The sequence below is a fragment of the Eptesicus fuscus genome, chromosome 15, assembly GCF_027574615.1.
Source record: "Eptesicus fuscus isolate TK198812 chromosome 15, DD_ASM_mEF_20220401, whole genome shotgun sequence".
Lineage (NCBI taxonomy): Eukaryota > Metazoa > Chordata > Mammalia > Chiroptera > Vespertilionidae > Eptesicus > Eptesicus fuscus.
Genome location: NC_072487.1, coordinates 70,373,508 through 70,396,189, shown reverse-complemented (window position 1 = coordinate 70,396,189; position 22,682 = coordinate 70,373,508). Strand labels below are relative to the sequence as shown.

Genomic DNA, 22,682 nt, shown 5'->3' with positions numbered 1-22,682 from the left:
CATTTAGGCAAAGAAATGAGTTCAGATTTATTATGAGCCCTTTAAACCACAAGATGGAGCCCCATGAGCCTGCAGACTATAAATTATTAAGTACAAAGGAGGGAATGTTCATAAATAATATTTTCTAATAAAACGCATTAGCAAACATACAAATGGCTAATGTGACCTTGAACTTGAAGTTGTGTAATTTTCTTTGAATTCAGTTGTTTTTCCCCATGGAAATAAAAAATTTGAATGTGTATAAAATGTGTATTTAACTCAAAAAGCCGCCTTTTCCCACATGCTTTTAAAATAATAAGGTCAATTGTTAAGTGTATTGGGGACACTGAACTGAATATCAAGGAAATCTTGTTTTCTGTGGAAAGTTCATACTTTTGAATTTGATATGTTAGATGAGGTCATAACCTCTGATGCCTAGTTTTTTTTAATTGGTAAAATGTGCTGGATTATTTCCACCTAGTATTTTGTATCAGGAGGATGTGTGAAATTTTTCCCTTTAGTGTCTGAGAAAAGGTTTAAAAAAGTTAAGTGGGGAAAAAACAAAAAAATATTAATCATCAGTATGTTTGAAATATGTTGTTTAGTAAATCTGATAGTGTTTCTTTAAGTGTTTGATTTTTTAAAAAGTTGTTGTAGGAATTATAACTTAGTTGAATTGCTCTTTAGAGAAGGAATTCTAATATTTTAGTTCTGGATGGTGGGAAAAATGTTGACTTGGGATTTTCTCTGTCTCTAATTTTATGGTGAGATGTAAAAAATGACACTGACTTGTGTTTTCTCCCATGTGACTTATTCAACACTTCAGCTCATTTATCTATTATGGTCTTGATATTCTTACAGTTTAAAGAAATGCTTTATATATATCATTGGTCCTAGTTGATGAAAATTTTTTTCTAGTTTATTTTAAATTTAGCTTAGATTTTCTGGTGTAGAAATTTTGTGTTTTTATATAATTTAATTGGTTGGTAGGTCGTTTTTAATTTCTTCTATTGTTATATCTCAGATTTGAATGAGAACTTTCTATTTCTGCATAGGTCTTCCAATTTAATTTTTTAATACTTTAAAAATCTATTTGGAGTTTATTTGGGTAAATAAGATCACCCTCCAGTTTTTTTTTTTGTCATATTGTTTATTTAACTCTTTCTTTCATCATTGTTTTATGATGTTTGTCCTATTACGTCCTGTTGACTCTTGGACTTAACATGGGCAGTCTATGTTATTTTTGAGAGACACCAAGGGTTTGTATTACATAGCAATCTAATTTTACTATGGTGAGGCCAGTATGTAGGACTCAGAAATCTAAGTAATTTAGTAAATCACCATAAAACTAAATGATGGAGAAAATCCAAAGTTAGCATTTTTTCCTATCATCCAGAACAAAAATATTTTAATAGAATTTCTTCTCTAAAGAGCAACTCAACTAAGTTATAATCCCTAGAACAACCTAGCATTTTCTTATTCGTTATATGGCTCTTTTATTTTCTTGTTACTTAATTTGGGATATATGAGTAAATCTCATGAAGTGACTAAAAAGTTTGTGGCAAAAGAAACTCTAGTTGGAGACTGGTTGTGGACTTTGATTAAGAAAGACATCTAAATAGACATGATTTTTTATCTAGAACAAAAAAAGCTTCTGTGATTGCTTTTAGTCCTTTTTTTATTTAATAACAGGGTTTCAAAGAATTACTGACCTTTTTAGTTATAGGTTGCTGCATTTTATAGGGAATAATTAATTATAGTGTAGTATTAATTTGCAAATTAATAGATTAATTTGTTCAAATTAATAGATTTTTAAAATATTGATATAAAAACAAAGAACACTGGTAAAATTGTGAATCTTTTATTTTGAGGTAAAAACTTTAAAGCAAGTATTTACCACCTACTAGTGCATAATTTCATGTAAGTAAAGACACTGTAGCCATCCTTTAAAAAAAAATAGAATACTTTTGGCTTTATGAAAACTCAGCAAGTTATCCTGGTTCGTTTTGCTTTGCATTGGTACAAGTGTCTTCATGGTATTTGTAAATTTGGAAATATTGAAAGGTTTTTGATGTGTGACTTTTGAATGTGAAGGATCTACTGTATTATATTTTCATGAAATTCATCGTATTTCTAGGCTTTAATCTGTATTACTGATTTTTGGACCAGTCATTTTAATTACTGCTTTTTAAATTTTTGATATTTTGTTTTAGCACAATGGCACCACCCATCCATTGTTGTAGAATATTTCTTACTTTCATTGATTTTTTTTTTTCCTCCTCAGAAGAGCTATAAAATTATGTTCAGTATTAATACCCTATTCTTAGGGTATTTTGATTGAGAATGTAATACATTTGTAAATTAGTTTGGGAAGTTGATTTCTTTAGCAATATAGGGTGGAGCAAAAGTAGGTTTACAACTGTTTATATGGAAAATAATACAATAATTAATAAATAACAATTCAAGAATAATTTCTGTTTCATGTACTCACAATTGTAAAACTACTTTGCCCTACCCGGTATGTGTTTTTCTTGTTCTGGAATTTGGAATGTCCCATGCCAATCTTTTTTAACCTTTTGCACTCGGATGTCGAGTGTGACTTGACACGGTTAGCATTAGAATAAAGGAATCGAGAAAAAAGCAAGCGAGTGCAAAGGGTTAAGGATTAAAGCCTTGCACCAAAGTTTTAAATGACAAACAGTAAATAGTATTCTAGTGTGTCTTTAGTTCATATATAACGGTGTATTTTGTATTATTACTGTATTATAAAATATCAATTTTTCAAGGTGCAGAAATCTCCAGCAGTTTGGAAAGGAGAGACTGTGTATCATGAGTCAACATCATGCATTTCCAGATACTCTCTCGAAGCTAGGAAGTGTCTGTTTCTAGCAGATGATGTGTGATGGGGGTGACTTTTTCTGAAGTGGTATTGAAAACACAGATTCAGCTAAAAGGTAGCATATACATCATACCAAGTATGATCTGGGTGAACCGTACCAAACATGAATGAAAGATCTCTAATTTTTTGGTGTGTTCAGTAGAATGGGGTTTTCCTTCTTATTCCTGAGCAATTTTTTACTTTCTCAGCACTAACTATTTCACAGTGGTTTGACAAGTAATACTATGACTTGACTTAAATATATTTGTCATCCTTTTCAGGTAACACTTTTTTTAATTGAGCTAATTGTTTTCTTTCTCCTTCTGACAGAGATCTATTAGATCTTTTGCCAATGATGATCGCCATGTTATGGTGAAACATTCAACAATCTATCCATCTCCAGAGGAACTTGAAGCTGTTCAGAATATGGTGTCTACTGTTGAATGTGCTCTCAAACATGTCTCAGATTGGCTGGACGAAACAAACAAAGGCACAAAAACAGAGGGGGAGGCCGAAGTGAAGAAGGATGAAGCCACAGACACCTGTGCCAAGTGAGTATGGTCTGAGCTTTGCGGCACTTTACGGCAGTGCCCAGAAAAGCCCAGGCTCCGATCCCACTGGGTTTGGCATATGGTGTCCTTTGTGTTTTCTTATTTATACGATAAGGAAGGAAGTATTTGTGGAATTTTTCTGAGTTAAATTTGAAAGTAAAGCAAGAAAGGAGGAGTGATTAGACCAGAAAAAGAGGGACCTGTGCAGGATGCTTTTTGAGTGTGCACCAAGCCCTTTAAAACCTTCTCTTTTTGGAGGCTATGATATGTCATCTTTTTCATGTTTTGATTCAGCCTCCTAAATTCACACATAAATAGTAGTGTTTTTTGTTTCTGGGGAAATCATAAAATGTGATTTTTGTCAGGTATTTTAAAATTCTGGTATAGAAGAAAGATGCAGGAAAATGTATTTAAAGGTATTTTTAACTGTATCTATCATGTTGATTCCCAGTATTTTCCATATAGTAAATGCTCATTGGATATTTGTAAAATGCAAGAACTACCAGGACCCAGACCCTTCAACAATTATAGCAGAGTGCTATAATTGTTGAAGTGCTGTTAAAATAGTAAGAGATTAGTGAGATGAAGCTGATGATAACTGGAGTCACATCATGACATTTTTTATGTCATGTAAAAGCTTAGAATTATTGTTTTGAGCATTATTATGACTAATAAGTGTATGATTGTCTTTGAAAGATGAAGCTAATTTAACTACAGTATTAACTAGGATTAAGAACATTATTTTGGCTAAAACTTGTAAATTGAGGATAGAGGTTATAGAATTTTTTCCAGCTTTAATTCTGAATCAATGTGATAAGTAGATAACAGTGTAAAAGTATTGATAAATTGAAAGGTAGTGTAACCTTTTCATTTTCAGATCAAAGATAATCACTATCATGTTTCAGTTGAACATAATTCCTTGACTTTGTTAACGGTTTACGGGTAATATGTACATTATATCTAGTTGTAATCTTGTCATCTTCAAGGTTTTGGCAGCAATTCAGTTTTTCTCACATGATGGCTTTAAAAAAGTCACTCAAATTTGGGGTTCATGTTAATCTATAATAATAAAAGCGTAATATGCTAATTAGACCAGACATCCTTCTGGACGTCCTTCTGTCCTTCCGGACGAAGTTGGGGCTGTGAGGGAAGCCTGGGTCCCGGGTGCCTGCCGGCGGCTGGAGAGAAGCCCAGGTCCCAGGTGCCAGAGGGAAACTGGTGCCGGCAGCTGGGGGAAGGAAGGCCTACTCTCGCACGAATTTCATGCGTGGGGGCCTCTAGTTAGTAATATTATCTAACAATCTAGTTCTGTATATCCCAGTCCCTGTTCAAGTTAAATTGGCATGCACTTCCTATTTGCATTGTACTTTGGAATGTGTTATGCCCTTTTAAACTTCTTTAAAATTGCAAAATACATAAAACTCACCATATTTACCATTTTTAAGAGGTTTCCTTTTTTAGTGGAGTTCATGCCTTCTTAATACATCTTCGGTTTGTTCTCAGGGCTGGGTAGACTTTTAGAAAGTGCTCTAGTAAACTTTTGCTTAACTGGATCAGGTCACTGTGTTTTAAAGGGTGTGTGTTTAATGTTTTTATTGGTTTTAGAGAAGAAGGGAGAGGGATAGAGAGATAGAAACATAGATGAGAGACCTCTATCAGCTGCCTACAGGGGATTGAGCCCACAACCTGGCCATGTGTCCTAACCAGGACTTGAACAAGGAACCTCTTGGTTCATGGGTAGACGCTCAACCACTGAGCCACACCAGCTGGGCTGTTTTACAGGTTTTTACAAGATAATGAGCTCCACATGTTCATTTGGATTTTTAAATATAGCTCCCTATGTTGATGCTCTTGATTGTAAAGTTTTTCCATTTTATGGACTAGTTACAGGTTGAGCATTTGTCTAGGTTTCTTCCCACATGGTAGAACCCCAGTTGTGCAGAATGATTGTGTCCTTATTTTGTATCAGTCAGAGGCAGACACATCTCCCAAGAGCAAAAGCTCTTGATAATAGATGTGTATTGTGCTCCTGTTATATGTTGAGTATCACTACACAGGGCACAAGATAGCTGATGGTTATTAAGAGCCTTCTCTTGTCAGGCAGTTTTTATTTTACCTTTTTACAAACTGACTCAAAAGTCAAATTGCACAAGATCCCATTATTGGTATTATTAGGAATATTAGGATTCTGTTCTTAAGCAATCCCCTGCATTTGGGTTGCTTGCTTTACAATGCCTTCTATATTCAAATTTATTATCAACTTCAGGACTGAATTAGGAATTAGTTTTTCTCCTCAGTCATGCTGTCTTCTACATGAGAAGACCAAATATATCATAATTATGATATAGAATTTAATAAGTGAGCTAATAATGGCTAGTTAATAATAGCTACCATTGTATTGCATGTCAGTTACTGTACCAGATTACTTTCCACATTGTTGTAAACCTGCTAGTCTCTGTTAATATTACCCTCCTCCTCTGCCACCATTTCACTTATGATATTTTCACTGTTTCAGATTTGCTTACTAAAAACAAATGACTCGGAATTGTTAACAAACTTTAACTTGCTTAAAGTCACTGAATGAGTGTGTGTGGTGTTGCCAGGATTCATATTTAAGTCTGTTGGACTCCAGATCCAGTCTTCTTAGCATCTTTGCCTCGATTTCCTGTGACTTAAATGTGAAAGTACAGAGCAGGGAGAGATTATGTGCTGGTTCTGGGGATCAGAAAAAAACTTTGTGAAGGAAGTAGCATGCAGTAGGTTTAGAAGATGGGTGGGGATTTGGCACAGGTAGTGAAAGTGGAAGAAAAAAATAAATCTCAGCAAAGATCTAGGTATGAGGGCCGGGCCGGTGTGGCTCAGTGATTGAGCGTTGATCTATGAACCAGGAGGTCACGGTTCAAATCCTGGTCAGGGCACATGCCCGGGTTGCAGGCTCAATCCCTAGTAGGGGGTGTGCAGGAAGCAGTCGATCAATGATTCTCTCACATCATTGCTGTTTTTCTCTCTCTCCATCCTCCTCTCTGAAATCAATAAAAATATATTTTAAAATAAAGATCTAGGAATGAGAGAATATAGGGACTGTTGAAGTTTAAAAGTTATTATTTATTGAGCTGTTAAAATATGCCAGGCTCATTAATTACATTAAATTAAATATTTTCAATACTGGTCTCACAGGAAGGTATTATTTCCTTTTTACAAATGAGAAAATAGGCTCAAAAAGTCAAGTAACTTGTAATTTGTCAATGTTACACAGTAAGTAGCAGAGCCAGGATTCAAACCAGGTATTCATACGGTTTTTTAAATTGCCTCTCAATATGCTAACTGTCAGAGTGTTCAGTGAGACACCAGGAAAGTAACAGGGAGAGTGCCATCATCTGTGCAGTGCTTTTGGAAAATTATTCTGGTTGCAGGATACTGTGTACAGTAGATTGGAGATGGCACAGGTTAGTCCAGGGGTCCTCAAACTTTTTAAACAGGGGGCCAGTTCACTGTCCCTCAGACCGTTGGAGGGCCAGACTATAGTTTGAAAAAAAATTATGAACAAATTCCTTTGCACACTGCACATACCTTATTTTGAAATAAAAAAACAAAACGGCAAAAACACCCGCATGTGGCCCGCGGGCCCTAGTTTGAGGACACCTGGGTTAGTCAATCAGGGTACTGAAAGGTTATTGAGATAGTATAGGGGAGAGGTAGTAAGAGCCTGAAAAGAAACTAGTTTGAAGGCAATGGTTTGAGGGAGAATTTACAAATTATTATTAGATTTGGGAGAATGAATATGAGAGGACAGGGAGACAAAAAAAAAAAATCAAAGATGACTGACTATTCTTTTTTTTTTCTTTCTTTAAATCCTCACCCAAGGATATGTTTTTTAAATTAATTTAGATAGAAAGGAAGGGGAGGGGGGGAGGGGGGATAGAGGGAGGGAGAGGGAGAGGGGGGAAGGGAGGGATAGGGAGAGAGGGAGAGAGAGAGAGAGAGAGAGAGAGAGAGAGAGAGAGAGAGAGAGAGAGAGAGAGAGAGAGAGAGAGGAAAATACAAGTGTGAGAGAGAAACATGGATCAGTTGCCTCTTGTGCTTACTCCTACCAGGGATAGAACCTGCAACCTAGGAATGTGCCTGAACAGCTATCAAACCCACAACCTTTGGACAATACTAAAACCAACTGAGCCACCTGGCCAGGGCCTGATTGTTCTTTTTTGTTGTCATTAATCCTCACCCAAGGATTTTTTTTCCATTGATTTTTCAGAGAGAGTGGAAAGAAGCATGGGTGGGAGGGGATGGGGGGAGAGAAACATAAATGTATGGATTTGAGAAAGTCGCATTGATTGGTTGCTTCCATATGAGTCCAGACTGACTAGGGCCAGGGATTGAACCTGCAACCCAGGTATGTACCCTTGATTGGAATCAAACCTGGGACCATTCAGTACATGGGCTGACACTCTAACCACTGAACCACACCGCTCATGCCTGACTGTTCTTTTTAAAAATATATATTTTATTGATTTTTTTACAGAGATGAAGGGAGAGGGATAGAGAGTTAGAAACATCGATCAGCTGCTTCCTGCACACTCCCTACTGGGTATGTGCCCACAACCAAGATACATGCCCTTGACTGGAATGGAACCTGGGACCCTTGAGTCCGAAGGCCGACTCTCTATCCACTGAGCCAAACCGGTTAGGGCCTGACTGTTCTTAATATTAATTCCCTACACTTGAGTCACTTGCTTTAAAATGCTTTTTATTTTTTTGATACTTGCCACCCTTAAAGTTTTTATTTTTATTGATTTACTATTTATGAATTTCTGAGGTGTGCCAGGCACTGAACCAGTGACTGGATTATTTATAATTTACTGTCTTGTTTCAATTATCACAATTTGTTTCCCTCCTTTCTCCTTTTTTCTAGTTCATTCTGTACTCTGCTGACTTTTGCCCAACTCTGCTGATTCTTTGCCTCCAGCTAGAATGACTTTTTAACCAAATCAAGACTGGGCTGAAGTCAGACTTTCAGGTTGCTTTGCTTGACCTTTTTAATTTCGACTTCTCCTTTTTCTGTACTTGGGATGCAACTATAATAATGTAAAAAACCTGAGTGTTGTGATCAAACCAACTTGAGTTTGAATCCAGGCTTTGCCATTTTACTCTCACTGTGAACCTGAGTAATTAACCAGCTTGTCTGAGATTCACAATTTTTTTGTTTTTCAAGTGCAGGCTTGTTTGAGGTATAAATGAGAATTGTGGTATGCAGTTTGTTCTCAGATGTTACTTTCTCTTCCCCTTTTAAGCAGGTTACTACTTTTGTCCTTATACAGTGTGAGCCTCAGGAGCAGGAGTGATCGGATCTCCTCTTAGTATGTTTTCCATACTCAAACGTTTGCTTACTTGTTGAATGACTGGCTCAGCTTAGTTATAGTTTCTCGTGTGATTAAGGAAAATGAACCCGTAAGAAACTTAAAATCAAGGATAGTTGCTAACATTATTCTTTGCACCACTCACAACTTGATGTTCTTTGAGTATTTGTTCTTTTATTTACTACTGGATTTGAAATGCATATCCTGGCAAATTATCTTTGGTCTGTTCTTTCCTCAGCTCTTTGCTTTTATCACATTAAACTGCTTTCTCCATAAACTTTTGTGGATTTCTAGAATGATACAACTAGAAGGGATGAGCTAAGACTCATCTAGCCGATAGCCATTTGACAGCTGTGGATACTGAACCAGCAGGCATCACTAGGAGTAGAGTTTTGGGCTTTTAGATTTCCAGCCTGCTGCTTTCTCAGTATACCATGGTGCTCATGTTTCTCACAGATTCTTTAATTACCAATAAAAAGATAATAGGAAGAGCTATCAAACCCACAACCTTTTTTAATTTGAAAAAGTATTTAAGATTGAGATGCAGTATTTTGTATTGCAATATAGATGTGATGAAAAATTTTAAAATCTGTTGTCTGAAATATGCTCCCTAATGAGCCTTAAATTGCAGACTTAATTTTATGGAATTTCGGATATCTGGATTTATATACTCCCTTTCACATGGATATCCAGGAAACCAAGTAATGATTAAGTTTTAGTCAGGAAATAGGTTGTAAAAGTAATCATTCAGACTTTTATTTTTAGGGATCAAGGTGGTCGGACATTGTGTGGTGTAATGAGAATTGGCCTGGTTGCAAAAGGCTTGCTGATTAAAGATGATATGGACTTGGAGCTGGTTTTAATGTGCAAAGACAAACCTACAGAGACCCTGTTAAATACAGTCAAAGATAATCTTCCTATTCAGATTCAGGTGAGTACAGTATAATTGCACCTCTAGGATAATTTGTAAAAAGGTGAAAATAGGTAGTGACCTTGAATTCAATAACAAGAAATCGGTAATAGTAAAGGGTACAGACAAAAGGAATGCTGCTTCTCTGGATCAATGACTCATCCATCACATATAAAGCAAATGTCTGGTGATTAGTACTCTGGATATATTTACCAAGTTAAGATGGCTATTAAGGTACAGTTTTAAATTTTTCAGGTATGTCTTGTTGAGAGTCTTCCTGTTTTACAGACCAGGTCTCTGAGCATTGTGAAACTCTTGGAAGGGTTAGTATATTGCAGAAAAGAATTGAAAGATAAAAAAGAGCCTAGGCAACTGGAGACTTGCATAGATGGTAATATTTAATATCGAAGACTCAGTTAATTTAACAGTCACCCACTCATTCTTTTAATGCAAAGTCACTGTTAATTTCTTGTTTCCAAACCAAAAGCTCAATAATGGGTTTCTGGCTAACTATACTTTTTGTCATTAGAATGTTAATAAAATTCGTCTTGTTTCCGTTATTTTTTATGTTGCTTTAAAATTTAATCTATATTTCTGCTTTTAGTATAGTGAACATTGTACACTTAAATCTATAATAAAGGAATAATCAAATTGGTGGCTATATTAAAGTTTTTTCAACCATTTCACCCCCCTTTCTGTTTCCTTTAGTGAGTCCTGTTTGTTATGAGAGTGGTCATATTCCTCATGTGTTAGGGTGGAAAACGGTTTGAGAAACCAGTGCTGTAATAAATCAGAGTTCTTATTCTGAAAGTCTATCACATTTTTCTGGTATTGAAGATATAGGAGATTGGGCCAAGCTTCAGTTTGCATTAATAGAGCTTTCTCTGTGTAGACCACAACTGTGTGAACAGCATTTTTCCCCTTTCCAGGTGTGTGTGTGTGTGTGTGTGTGTGTGTGTGTGTGTGTGTGTCTTTATTTCTGGGCACCACAGTTTTAAAATGCTTTTCTTGAGCTAGCAAGTGTTCAAGGGAGGGATGCAGGAGAGAGGGCAGACTGTGTAAACCAGTTCAGATGTAAAGGGATTGGGGATTTTTAGTCAAGAGAAGACTAAACAAGACAAATAGCTTTAGGTCTTTGAAGGGCTTCTTGGAGAAGGCTTAAAGAGGCCTGAACTATGAAGACCAATAATGAAAATTATGAGAAACCTTTCAATTTAATATAGCCAATGAAGTTATCCACAGCAGTGAAACCAGCTGCTTTGTGTGATGGTTAGATCCATTACTACAGGTGGTGGGTAAAGGTACCCAAATAAAATGGGGATGTAATTGTACATCCATCTCAATAGATTGTATACATGTTCACACACACATGCCCAAATATATACATATAAGTTACACACACATTATTATTACTATTACTAATAAAGTTTCAGAAAATCATTTTAAGGATGGTTAATACTTATACTCCCTGCTTCCCCCTTGTTTTTTAGGTATTTGTGTTGAAAACCAATTTCTTATAATCTTTATTTTTTTTTTATGAGTTTAAAAATCTTTCTCTCTTTTTTAAGCACTTACCATAGTAAAACTTTCAGTTAGCTAAATACCTTAATTAATTTAGGTTGTACTATATCTTTTGTCTCCATATTTTTTTCCTAGGGTGATTTTAGAACTTCCATGAGCAAGAAGGGAGGAGAAGAATGACCCAAACCAGAAATCACTTATAATTAGTCTAATGCAGGGTGGGGAATCTTTTTTCTGCCAAGGGCCATTGGATATTTATAATATCATCCACAGGCCATACAAAATTATCAGCTTAAAAATTAGCCTGCTATATTTGGTCAAACATTTAATTAACTCACCCCTAATGCCTTGGCAGGGCCAGACCCAATGATTTCTCAGGCCTTACACGGCCCTCGGGCTGGACATTCTCCACCTCTGGTCTAGTCCAAAAGTTAACACCATACGTTTATTACTTCGGATGTGTCTTATGGTGATCCGCATGAATAATTGAAAAATTTAGTTTGACTCATTCTCTGATGGATATCTTTAATGTTCTTATAGTGGCAAAATGAATGTGAGCAGTTTTCTGCTCTTTTTTTATATACTAATTATTTTTTTCCCAGTTACTCTGTGGCCTTTTCCTTCCTTGGCTTCCTCTATTCAAAAGTAGATAATGAATTTTCTATCTTTTTTTGAAATGCTTAATGGTAAAATACTATTTTTATGTAAATGACTCGAGTTCTTTTAATGTGCAATGATGAGCAGAAACCCAGTAGTGTTTTTATTCACCTATTTATGTCAGATAATAGATACTAAATTTCACCTCCAAGAAAGGCCCTGTGTAATTAAAAATATATTTATATCTATATATGTAGTATAATAATACATTAAATACAACTTATGTGATTCTAATTGGTGATTATTTTGTGGAAGGTTCTTAAATTGCATGTAATTGTATATTAAAGAAGCAGTGCACATTTATTTCCCTGTGAGTGTGTCAGATAACTTGTCCCATAGTGATGGGTCTCACTGGAATGATCTCTGAGACCTATAGTTAGAGAAGGGAAATTACTTGCCTATACTTTTTTTTTTCCTGGTTAGTGACTGTAGAGATTCTTTCCTATTCATTCTTACTTGATTCTCTTTAGAAATCTATATAATCTTATATAAAAGGCTACATAATCTTAAATTTGTAAGTCCTTGATAAGTAGGAGTTCCTTTTTAGGCTGTCCTATCAAAAAAAAGTATTGGTTTAGAGAGCATTCCCAGTGATTTATTTGTCTACAGTAGTTCTCTAATAATGTAAAAAAAAACACACAGTAATTTTCCCTTTATAACATAATGATGCTGTTGCTATTTTACATTCAAATATTACAAAAAATGAATTGAAATACTGTTTATAATTGTGTAGAGAGTTGACATTGTGGTTACTTTTTGAGGGATGGAGAAAGGATTTGCTGATAAGTTGGAAGGAGAGAGATGTTATCCCTAAAGAGCTAAAGACTTTATTCACTCTCTTGGCACAGTATTACTAATAGTTAATAACACTTGAAAACTAAGGGGCAATCATTCAGTTTTTGAAAATTTAATTAATTGGATGTTTTGAAATCTTGGTGACTTTCAGAAACTCACAGAAGAGAAATATGAAGTGGAACAATGTGTAGATGAGGCATCTATTGTAATTCGGAATACAAAAGAGCCCACGCTAACTTTGAAGGTGATACTTACTTCCCCTCTAATTAGGGATGAATTGGAGAAAAAGGATGGAGGTACATACACATATATTTTTGTTTTGTTTTGTTCATGAAAGACCTATGTTTAGTGCTATGTTAACTGTGCTTTATAGATTTATGAAATAACTATCTTCATTTGTTTATGCCATTATAGTATTTTAACACCTTTGTTTCTATATAAATCACTATTTTGCAAAAATGTATATATTTGAAATATAAAATACATTAATTGAGAAACTTGTGCTTTCATGTTGGTCATAGCTAATTTTATACTATTTTGGCATTATGGTATTGCATTGTTATTGCTGTCATTCAACCTGTTCAGTAGAGTTTGGCTATTAGGTCTGACTCTGGGATTAAAAGTGGACCAAACAGTATTTTCATATTTATTCAGTTGTTGTTCAAATTACTCATTTATACATTGCTCTTCTATTAATTATATATAACCTTAAAAGATTTATGCTTTACCTAATTGTCCATGTGTAAATATGTTTTATAATGTAAGATATAAATTAAGGGATTGGATTTTTAAAATTAATAATCTTTAGTAAGTTTTTTTTCTAGGAGGTTTGTGATCCTGTTAACATTTTGATTATGATGTATGTGGGAATCATGCCTTAAACTCACTTTCTTCTGAAGTTAAAAAAAAATTCCTGTATGGCAGTGTCATCCTTGTAAAAGTAGAGTGAGAAATCTATTCAGTTTTGAGAAGTAATAATGGAGCCGAACTTCTTTTTCTGATGTTTTTATTCTGTCAAGTTAGCTTGTTTCTGCCTCTCAGTTCTGTCCCTACAAACTTGTCCTGTGATATTTCTCCTGTGTCAGACCTTTGACCAACCGCCCTCTCTCTGTCATGACAATTTAGAGACAGTCCAGCCTGTCTGGGCCAATGGAGACTTTCTATTGCTCCTTTTCATCACTAGACATGTAACAACTCCCAGTGCTTACTCCCCGACCTGAAATGCCAGTGCAGTAAGAAATATTGGTCAGTTTCTTAAGTTGACGATAAAGGTAGACAAAGACATTTACCAGTCCTGTTAGAACTTTGAGTTTTGGCAGACATGTGATAGACTCCTTTTAAAAAGCTTTTGGAGTAACTAAAATCAGCTATACCAAACCCAACAATATAAACTAGATACATTTATGAGTTATAGTTTAAATTAAAGTGCATCCAATCTATAATTGGGTTTATGCATGTACTGTTTTTTTTTGCTGTATATAGTGTCTCTAACACCTCTGAAGAACCAATCTTAAATGGCTTAATTTCTTTAACAGCTTTTCAGTTCACCATTAACTGTAGAACTATAAAATGATTTCTGAAGTATCAAGATAATTCTGTTAATTCTGGTAAGCTGTGTTCTACTTGACACCCCTAGTGTAAAACTAACCATTTTTAAGTAGAGTTATAATTATAGGTATTCTTAAAAATTATTTGAGTATAGAGAGATGAGAACAAGACTGAAGTTGCCAAAGACTATATTAATTATATGTTTGCTTGTAGCTGTAGGCGTCCCTTCCATTACTTCTTTGAAAATATTAAGACAACAACATCAGACTTCTTTTTTCCCATGGTTTTGTGTATTTACATGGGGTTTTGTCATAGTTTTTAGTGATACCCTTAAGCTTAGTTAAACAGAAACTGAAAACAGATTCTTAGTGTATTGCATCCTCACTAGAAGACTAGTTATGGGATGGAACTTGTGATAAAGTAGGAGAGTCAGTGTTTGTTCAAGATGTTTGGGTTACTAAAGGATCCCAAGACCTTTTAAGGGCTGACTTTCATTAGTTGGTGTTAACATAGTTGATGTGGGATCAGGGAAGGTGAAAGAATCAGCTTGGCTCCAATGTTTTATACATGTTACTTCCTCTTCTTTTGAATGGCAGGAAGATTTGCTTTGCTGTTGTCCTCAATTCCAGCCCTTTTGACTCACTTGTTATCTCTTCCAGTTTGCTCATTTTGTCTAACCTGGGTTGTGTCAAAGACAGGTTTTTTTCATGTCGGCTAGAAGTTTTGTGTATTCCTGGGAAAATTTGAGGATCCGGCATAACTGATTATTTGAGACCTAGGCCATACAATTCTGTAGGACTTGATTCCTTACACTAGACAGCTCCTCCCTCCAGCTGTAGGGGGTGAAAGCACAAGATTAGGGTTCCAGAAATTTCTAAGACTGATAAATTTCCCTTTAAAAATAATCTCCACTCGTTTTCTTTCTCAAAGTTAAAAAAGTACTTGTAACATATTTCAAAGAGTATTTTTCTGTAACTTCTCCCCTTCCCATACAACAAACAGACTATATATATATATATATATATGTGTGTGTGTGTGTGTATATATATATATATATATATACACACACACACATACACACACACACACACATATATATATTTAAGATTTTTCTCTTCCTTGTCTTCACCTGGTACCGTACTTTCCGGCGTATAAGACGACTGGGCATATAAGATTTTCCTGGGTTAAAAAGTCATTTTATATGCTGGAAAATATGGTATATTGGACCATATTGATGGGATTGGATATAATGGATTAGATATATTGGACTACCGTATTTTCCGGTGTATAAAACGACTTTTTAACCCAGGAAAATCTTATACGCCGGAAAATACGGTACATATTTGGGTAAAATCTAAAAAGGGGGATAAAGTGTGGTTGAGAGCAGAGAGAACTGGAGGACTGGTACAGGGGAGGGCATCACACTTGACCTCCTTGGGTCCACTTCTTTACCTGTTTCAGGTCACTACTTACATTTCCATATTCTAACCCTTTACCTGAAGGTCCTGTAGAATAACCCTTCCCCTTTACTACATGCTTCCTGCTAAAAAGCACAGACCTTAGTGTCTGGCAATCAGTTGTTCAATTCTTAATTCCATTAATTACTATTTCTGTGTGACCTTGGGCAGATTTCTTAATTTAAAAATGTGGATAATAAATACTTTAGAAAGTTGTTTGAGGTTAAATGAAAGAGTTTATGTAATATGACCTATCCAGGAGGTCCTCAAACTTTTTAAACAGGGGGCCAGTTCACTGTCCCTCAGACCATTGGAGGGCCGGACTATAGTTTAAAAAAAAACTATGAACAAACTCCTATGAACACTGCACATATCTTATTTTGAAGTAAAAAAACAAAACGGCAAAAACACCCACATGTGGCCCGCGGGCTGTAGTTTGAGGATGCCTGACCTATACAATACTCAGCACAAAGTAGTTGCTCAGTAACTAGTGGTAGCTTAAGAAAAAGATTCATAACACAAGCTTACCTACTCAAACTGCCTTGAGCTCACAGTGATAATAATGTGTGCATAATGGGTTTGAAAAACTAAACCTAAAGCCCCATTGAAGTGCAGTATTGGAATCAGTAATTTGTACTTGCTATAGTGCTAATAATGGGCTTGCTTATTATACAGCTTATGGCTCGCTCATTGAGGGCAGGTATCTTTCTCCTATCCTGTCCCCCTAGCACCTGGGATGGTACCTAATACATAGCAGACAATTTAAGAAAATCTATCTGAATTTTTGTAGCCAGCATATTGTTTGATTAAATAGGACTGTCCTGTATGCAAGAAGCATTAACATTGGGCATGTCAGAATTCAAGCTCTGGCAGGGTATAAAATAACTTACTATTTTATTAGCAGTTTTTCATATAACTCATTTTAATCCTCACAACAGCCCTCTTGGGTAGATAATTGCCCTGTTTTATAAATGAGAAAGTATCACATTGGACCCAGCTCTTATAAGTCCATTGTGCTGTCCACGCTCCCATTACTGTTAAGAATGAGTGTTGGAGCATCTTAGCTGATTTGGTTATTCCGAGCATCACACAGTCTCAGCTTCTTTTGGTGTTTGTGATTTTAAACTAGCAATGTATTTGCTATGAGGGTAATAAATCAGCTGTTTATTCCATTTGCAGTGCAGTTTGAAACCAGGTGGACAGGGAAACTACAGAGAGTTGTGTGGCTTAGGTTAAGACACACCCCTGTCCTTGGTATTGGGGAGATTTTCAGTGTCTCACAGAGAGGTTACCCAAGAGTCCCTTTTCACATATTAGCACCAGTATAAACTTCTGGTGCATCTTGACAAATGTTCACTGGCATAAGTCCTGCTAGGTGAAGGTATTAGATTCTCACAATCTGGTGAACTATATTCTAACATTCTTAGAAATCACAACTGGGATTATAATGATGCTGCAGGCTTTCCTTTCCTGCCTTTCCCAGTTGCTAGATCTAAAATCAGGTGCAAAACTTGAGCCATTATCTTTCCAGTGGCCAACTGTCTACTAATGCATTGAAAAAAAAAAAAAAGTTTTACAGAGTGACATTTCTACCGGAAATTAGGAAAACAGTCTCTCAGATCTCCCTTAGTCCTGCATTTACCTGTGTACATTATTGTGGTTTGATGTTTTGCATGGACAGCAGTTTGAAGCTTAATGTCTGCTCTCCACAGAGCCTCAAGGGATTGAGAGAAGGGGCTGCTAGCATATTTTCATGCTAACTAGAAAATTCTATCAGCATGTACTCAGTAGCTCAGCTTCATCCGTATTGTCAAGGAGGCCTTCATGATAACCCAGCTCAGTTATTTTACCTTTGAAGAGCCAGGTTCCAGACATACAACTCCTGTTTACCAGTCATGTTCTGGCTTTTCTCTACCCAGTGTCCAGGCTAGTGATTTGTTAATGGGAAGAGAGTTAGCATGAATGTATGAATTGAGAGAAACTGACCAACATTTCCTGTAGTACGGTGTGTTTCTGGTCACTGATCTAACCTCTAACCAAAATAAAGTTCGGCAAAATAGACTTCTTTTCCAGTGCTTCCATTGTTCAGAATGCTTGATGTAGCTTCATGCCCTGATGCCAGGTTACCGAGCAATAAAATTTTACAAGCTGTTTTTTTGTGTGTTTTTTTATGGTTTTGGGGGGCATTTTTGTCACTCCCCATGCCCATCCCCCATACTATTTCTTTTCTTTTTTTAAATTCCAATTCTATTTCTTAATTAATTTTACTTGTCAATATAGGAAAAAATGAAATGTCTCACAGTTCCATTGTTTCTAATTTAAAGACTCCAGGTTGCCTTTTATCAGAAAAGTTTTGCTTCCCCACAAAATTGAAACACATTGAAGATCATTAAAAAATGTTAAACTTGAAGTTCTGCTGTTAGAAGTAGTGGTGTTTTTCTAGCAGCAATTCTATGATTGCCACATTAAGTAAATTATTTTTCTCAATGAATGAAAATATATAAAACTATATGTTATTAATATATAAAGGAAATAGGGAAGCAGGGCTTACAGGTACTGTAGTACCATATGAATGAATTCACATGATTTTAAAATAAACTTTGAGGAAGATAACATGAGATGAATTATGACATTTCTCTACTGTGTCCCACCTCATGAATATTGAAACATTTTGGATCTTTTGACATTTTGACTATCAGAGCAGGAAGAAACATAGCCATTCTGATGGTGATGTGAATGGGAATCTGGTGCAAGTCTTCTGTTCACTGCCTGCCCCTCCATCTTGTCTTAGTTGAAACTATTGCCTCCAAATGTTGACTGTCTGTAGCAAGCTGATTCCTCTGTTGTTTTTTTAAATAAGAGTTTGTGGTTATAATCTGACTTTGGAGATGAAATAATTTATATTCATATTTTTGCCATTGTCCCCCTTTAAAAATATGTGTTGCAATGAGCATGAGATGTTATTTACAAGTTCTGACCATTGGACGAAAGTACCAGAAAGTTCAAAAAGAGTTTTGGATTGCCTTGTCTTTTCCTATCCAAACTTCCTCTGCCTCCCTTCTCTCTTGCATTACCCCTCCCCGCCTCTTCCCAACTCCTACTTGGTAAGATGATAGACTAAAACTAAGCTTGCCTCATTCTTAGAGATTGAGATTTTAAAAAATAAGTACAGCCCATACCTTCTTTGGGAATTACATTACTTAGCAGTCAGTCAACCTTTGTCATGTCTAACTTTAAAGAGATTCTAATCATTCATTTATAGTAGTTTGTTTGATCTGATATGTGAGCTTTATGCAGATGCTTGCATTGACCACAGTTAAACATTTTGACATAACATTAAAATGAGTTAGTTGTATGTTTGTGTCATTATAATGACAAAATTGAGCAAGTCCAGGAACTAGATCACCTATGAAGTGAAAATCCATAGTATATTTGTTTATGGTTATCAATGAATCCACATTTATACTTTTTGAGGTGGTCCAATTTTTTATTAAAAGGGGGTAGTGAAATGAGGCCCTGTGTTGTGAATTTGTTGGCAGAGGTTAATGTGAATCAATGCAAATATCTGGTGTAGACCTCACCGGGTCAGAAAATAAGTGTGTAGCACTTCAGCCTTTAGAATGTTGCAGCCTGTAGAATAGCTGTTGACCACCTTTCGGACCTCTCGGACCACCAGTGGTCCGCGGACCACCGGTTGGCGACCGCTGTTATAGAAAACCCCAATTCTTCCTCTGAAAGATTTGTTTTCTGCTGGGCATTGTGCCTTCAGTTTTAGTTAATGGCAAGCTACAAATTAGAATATATGTCATAATGGAATCCTGTAAATGAGGAAACCAAAAATTATCAGTTATCTGCCTCTTATTTTAAAATATTGACATTGTATCAATTGGCCCACACAGCATACTACCAATTCTGATTATTATGATAATGCTAGGAAAAAGTACTGGTGGACTTTCCTACATCTAAAAGTTCTTAAAGGAGAATGGTGAATCTGACTTCATTGGGCTAAGCAAAATTCCTCCCCAAGAAACATTTGTAGTTTTTGTTTGCATTTAAATAATGCACCAAGTCTTCAAAAAGTTAAGAAACCCACTCTGTAATAGCTTAGAGGGAATACCTTTGGCTCTTAAACTTGGATTTAGTATCATGTGACATTTTCTCAAATATGGGGGATATTTTTCATTAATCACATGTTTGAATTCTTAATTTTGCTGCTTTGGGCCCTCTAATCCAACTTTAAAATGTTAAGGCAAGTCAAATAGCTGTAATTAGATAGTATTCTTTGCTGCCTTTAAAAAATTTATATAATTTAAAAATTGAAATGTATTTCAATGTTTTTCATTTTTGTAGTTTTGATAATTTTGGCTTAGAAAAGAAATAATGAGGGAACTCCAATGTGACACTTGAACAGTTTTCATCAATGGGGTAAAGTTTCTATTAATGGTTATCTTGTTGGATAAGTTATTTAGTTGTAAAAAAATAAAATTGCTATACGCAGTGTATTCGTAGTATATCTCATATTGATTATATAAAAGAGCCCCAGTTTTCCTTAAGAATTGATTAGTGATTAAGATTCCTTCTATAAAAAATAGTTATAATTGTTATTAGTCCCAGATTTGCACTCTTGGCACCCAGCGAAAGGAACAAGTGCTATGTACCTATTTTGTGCCCTTTGATGTTATATGTGCTTAATAAGATCCCAGATTGTATGTAGCAGTGATCATTGATTTGTTTACTGACCAAATGCCTTTGTGCTCCTGTTTACTTGTGCACAGAATGGCTCTGATGACTTTTTACTTAAGTAATCATAGTGCATGTAACTTTAAAAAAACAACAACAAATAAACCAAATCATGAAATCTTCTGGGAGTCTTATTAGTTAACTCAAATGCTGCTCTTTTAAAAAAAAATTATTGTTTGGTAATTTGACAGGAACTCCTTGGTCAAATTGTATGTGTCTCTCTCTATCCCATTTTTCCATTAGAAAAGGTTGCGATGAAAGATCCTCCAGACTTATTGGACAGGCAGAAATGCCTGAACGCCTTGGCGTCTCTTCGACATGCCAAATGGTTTCAGGTTGGAGCTCTGTTTTTATCTTACTGTTATTTTAGCCTTGTATAGGTTTCATACTTGCCACTTAATGATTTCTGTGTAAATTTAAAAGTGGGGTACTCTACCTTCTAGGGTCATTGTAAGAGTAAATGAGTTAATTTAGGTAAAATGCCTAGTATGGCTTCTATTATATAGTTGATGTTTAATTATAATATCCTTTTTAGCTTAGCACTCTAAATTTCAAATGGTGGCTTATAAAATACAAACATGGGTGAGAAAAGTTAAAATAGTGGCCTGGAATGGTGGTGTCATGAGGCTATAAAAGCAATTTTAATAGTATGCTTCCTTTACTTTAAAAGCTGCCATTCTGAATTATAATTTTACTTTATTTTTTAATTTTGTTTGACAACTGATGATAATTGACTAATTAGTATTCACTTTAAAGAGCCTATCCATGATCAGTGTGCTTAAATGAAGAATGGATTTCAACAAGGATATTGGAATCATTTTGTTTGTTTTAGGCAAGGGCAAATGGATTAAAATCGTGTGTCATTGTCCTTCGCATTCTGCGTGATTTGTGCAACAGAGTCCCCACATGGGCACCATTAAAAGGATGGGTAAGTACTTAAATACAGTTAAAAGCAAATTCTGAAGTAAAGTCAGAGGAAATCCTGTAGAAATTACATATTACTATGAAATATCTGTATTATGAGTTAGCTGAAGTATGCATTACTTATTTTTGTTTTGGAAAAAAACTATGCACCTTTTCATATGAATTCTTTTTTACGTATGTAACATGTCTCTTTTACCTTATCATAATTCATGTTACAGAGCCTGAGATTTTTTTCTCTGACAAAAAGCCTCTATACTTGTTAGAAGTGAATATGTCTTTCTGCACTTTGCTCTGCACTATTCACTACTGCCCATGAAAGCTCCTTGACTGGCACATTGCTCTTTCAGTGCTGCTTCCATTTAAAAAAATTTCAGAGAGGAAGGGAGAGGGAGAGAGAGATAGAAACGTCAGTGATGAGAGAGAATCATTGATGGGCTGCTTTCTGCATGCTTCCTACTGGGGATCAAGCCTGCAACCCAGGCATGTGCCCTGACCAGGAATCAAATTGTGACCTCATGGTGCATGGGTCGACACTCAACCACTGAGCAACACTGGCCGTGTTAAAGGGTCATTTTAAATTAGTCTAGCAATTATAACTTTCATATAGTATTAGTTTTTAATTTATTAAATATAGAGATTTGGTCCTTCATTTATTCTAATTGTAGTACTTGAAGCAGGCTGTCTGAAAAGAAGTCTTATTGTGGTTTAAGTGTTTCCTAGGTTATGTGGGAGATAGGTGGGTTGGGTTTGAATATTGATTAGTTATTAGCTATTACTAACTTATATGAAGGCTTGTTATATTTTTATTAAATCAGTTAAGTGACCACAATTACTTAAGTGATCTTTTCAGGGTAACTAAAGTTTTATAAAAAATGTCTTCTGAATATGTCATCTCAAAAATGGTTGATTTAAAAACACTAGCTGGGTTAAAGGTTAATAAACAAAGGGGAAGAGTTAATTGAGCCCTAAATCATAAATGGACTTTCATGGTTTTGGCCTTCATTGTAGATAGAAATGTCAGCTCACATTTAACTGGAATCCTTTTAACACTTGATGCATGTACTAATTTGTAATTTAATATCTTCTAGCCACTAGAGCTTATATGTGAAAAGTCTATAGGTACTTGTAATAGACCTTTGGGCGCTGGGGAGGCCTTGAGACGAGTAATGGAGTGTTTGGCATCTGGAATACTACTTCCTGGTAAGGGTTTCAAACTCTGGAGGCAGAAGAATCAGAAAAATCTCATTTTGGTTTATTTTTCTAAATCCTTATTAAATTTATCCTCTGCACAGGAAAGTGATGTGTAGGAGTTGTTTTACTTGGAATTTTAGCAAATAGGATACCTGTATGTTGAAAAATGGCTATAAA

The 22,682-nt window shown here is 35.5% G+C and overlaps 1 protein-coding gene across 6 annotated transcripts in view; it reads left to right on the top strand.

Annotated features, from left to right (window-relative positions):
- The window catches only part of STRBP (spermatid perinuclear RNA binding protein), a 137,234-nt gene that overhangs the window by 67,693 nt on the left and 46,859 nt on the right, over positions 1-22,682 (top strand). For 5 of the 6 annotated variants that reach the window (XM_054727496.1, XM_054727498.1, XM_054727495.1 and 2 more), the window contains exons 3-8: positions 3,188-3,408; positions 9,528-9,693; positions 12,797-12,941; positions 20,634-20,725; positions 21,223-21,318; positions 22,403-22,514. In XM_054727496.1, coding sequence (XP_054583471.1) covers positions 3,188-3,408; positions 9,528-9,693; positions 12,797-12,941; positions 20,634-20,725; positions 21,223-21,318; positions 22,403-22,514 — 832 coding nt within the window. Of the gene's footprint in view, positions 1-2,802; positions 2,934-3,187; positions 3,409-9,527; positions 9,694-12,796; positions 12,942-20,633; positions 20,726-21,222; positions 21,319-22,402; positions 22,515-22,682 lie in introns of those variants that run through there. The other variant, XM_054727497.1, reaches the window with a different exon arrangement.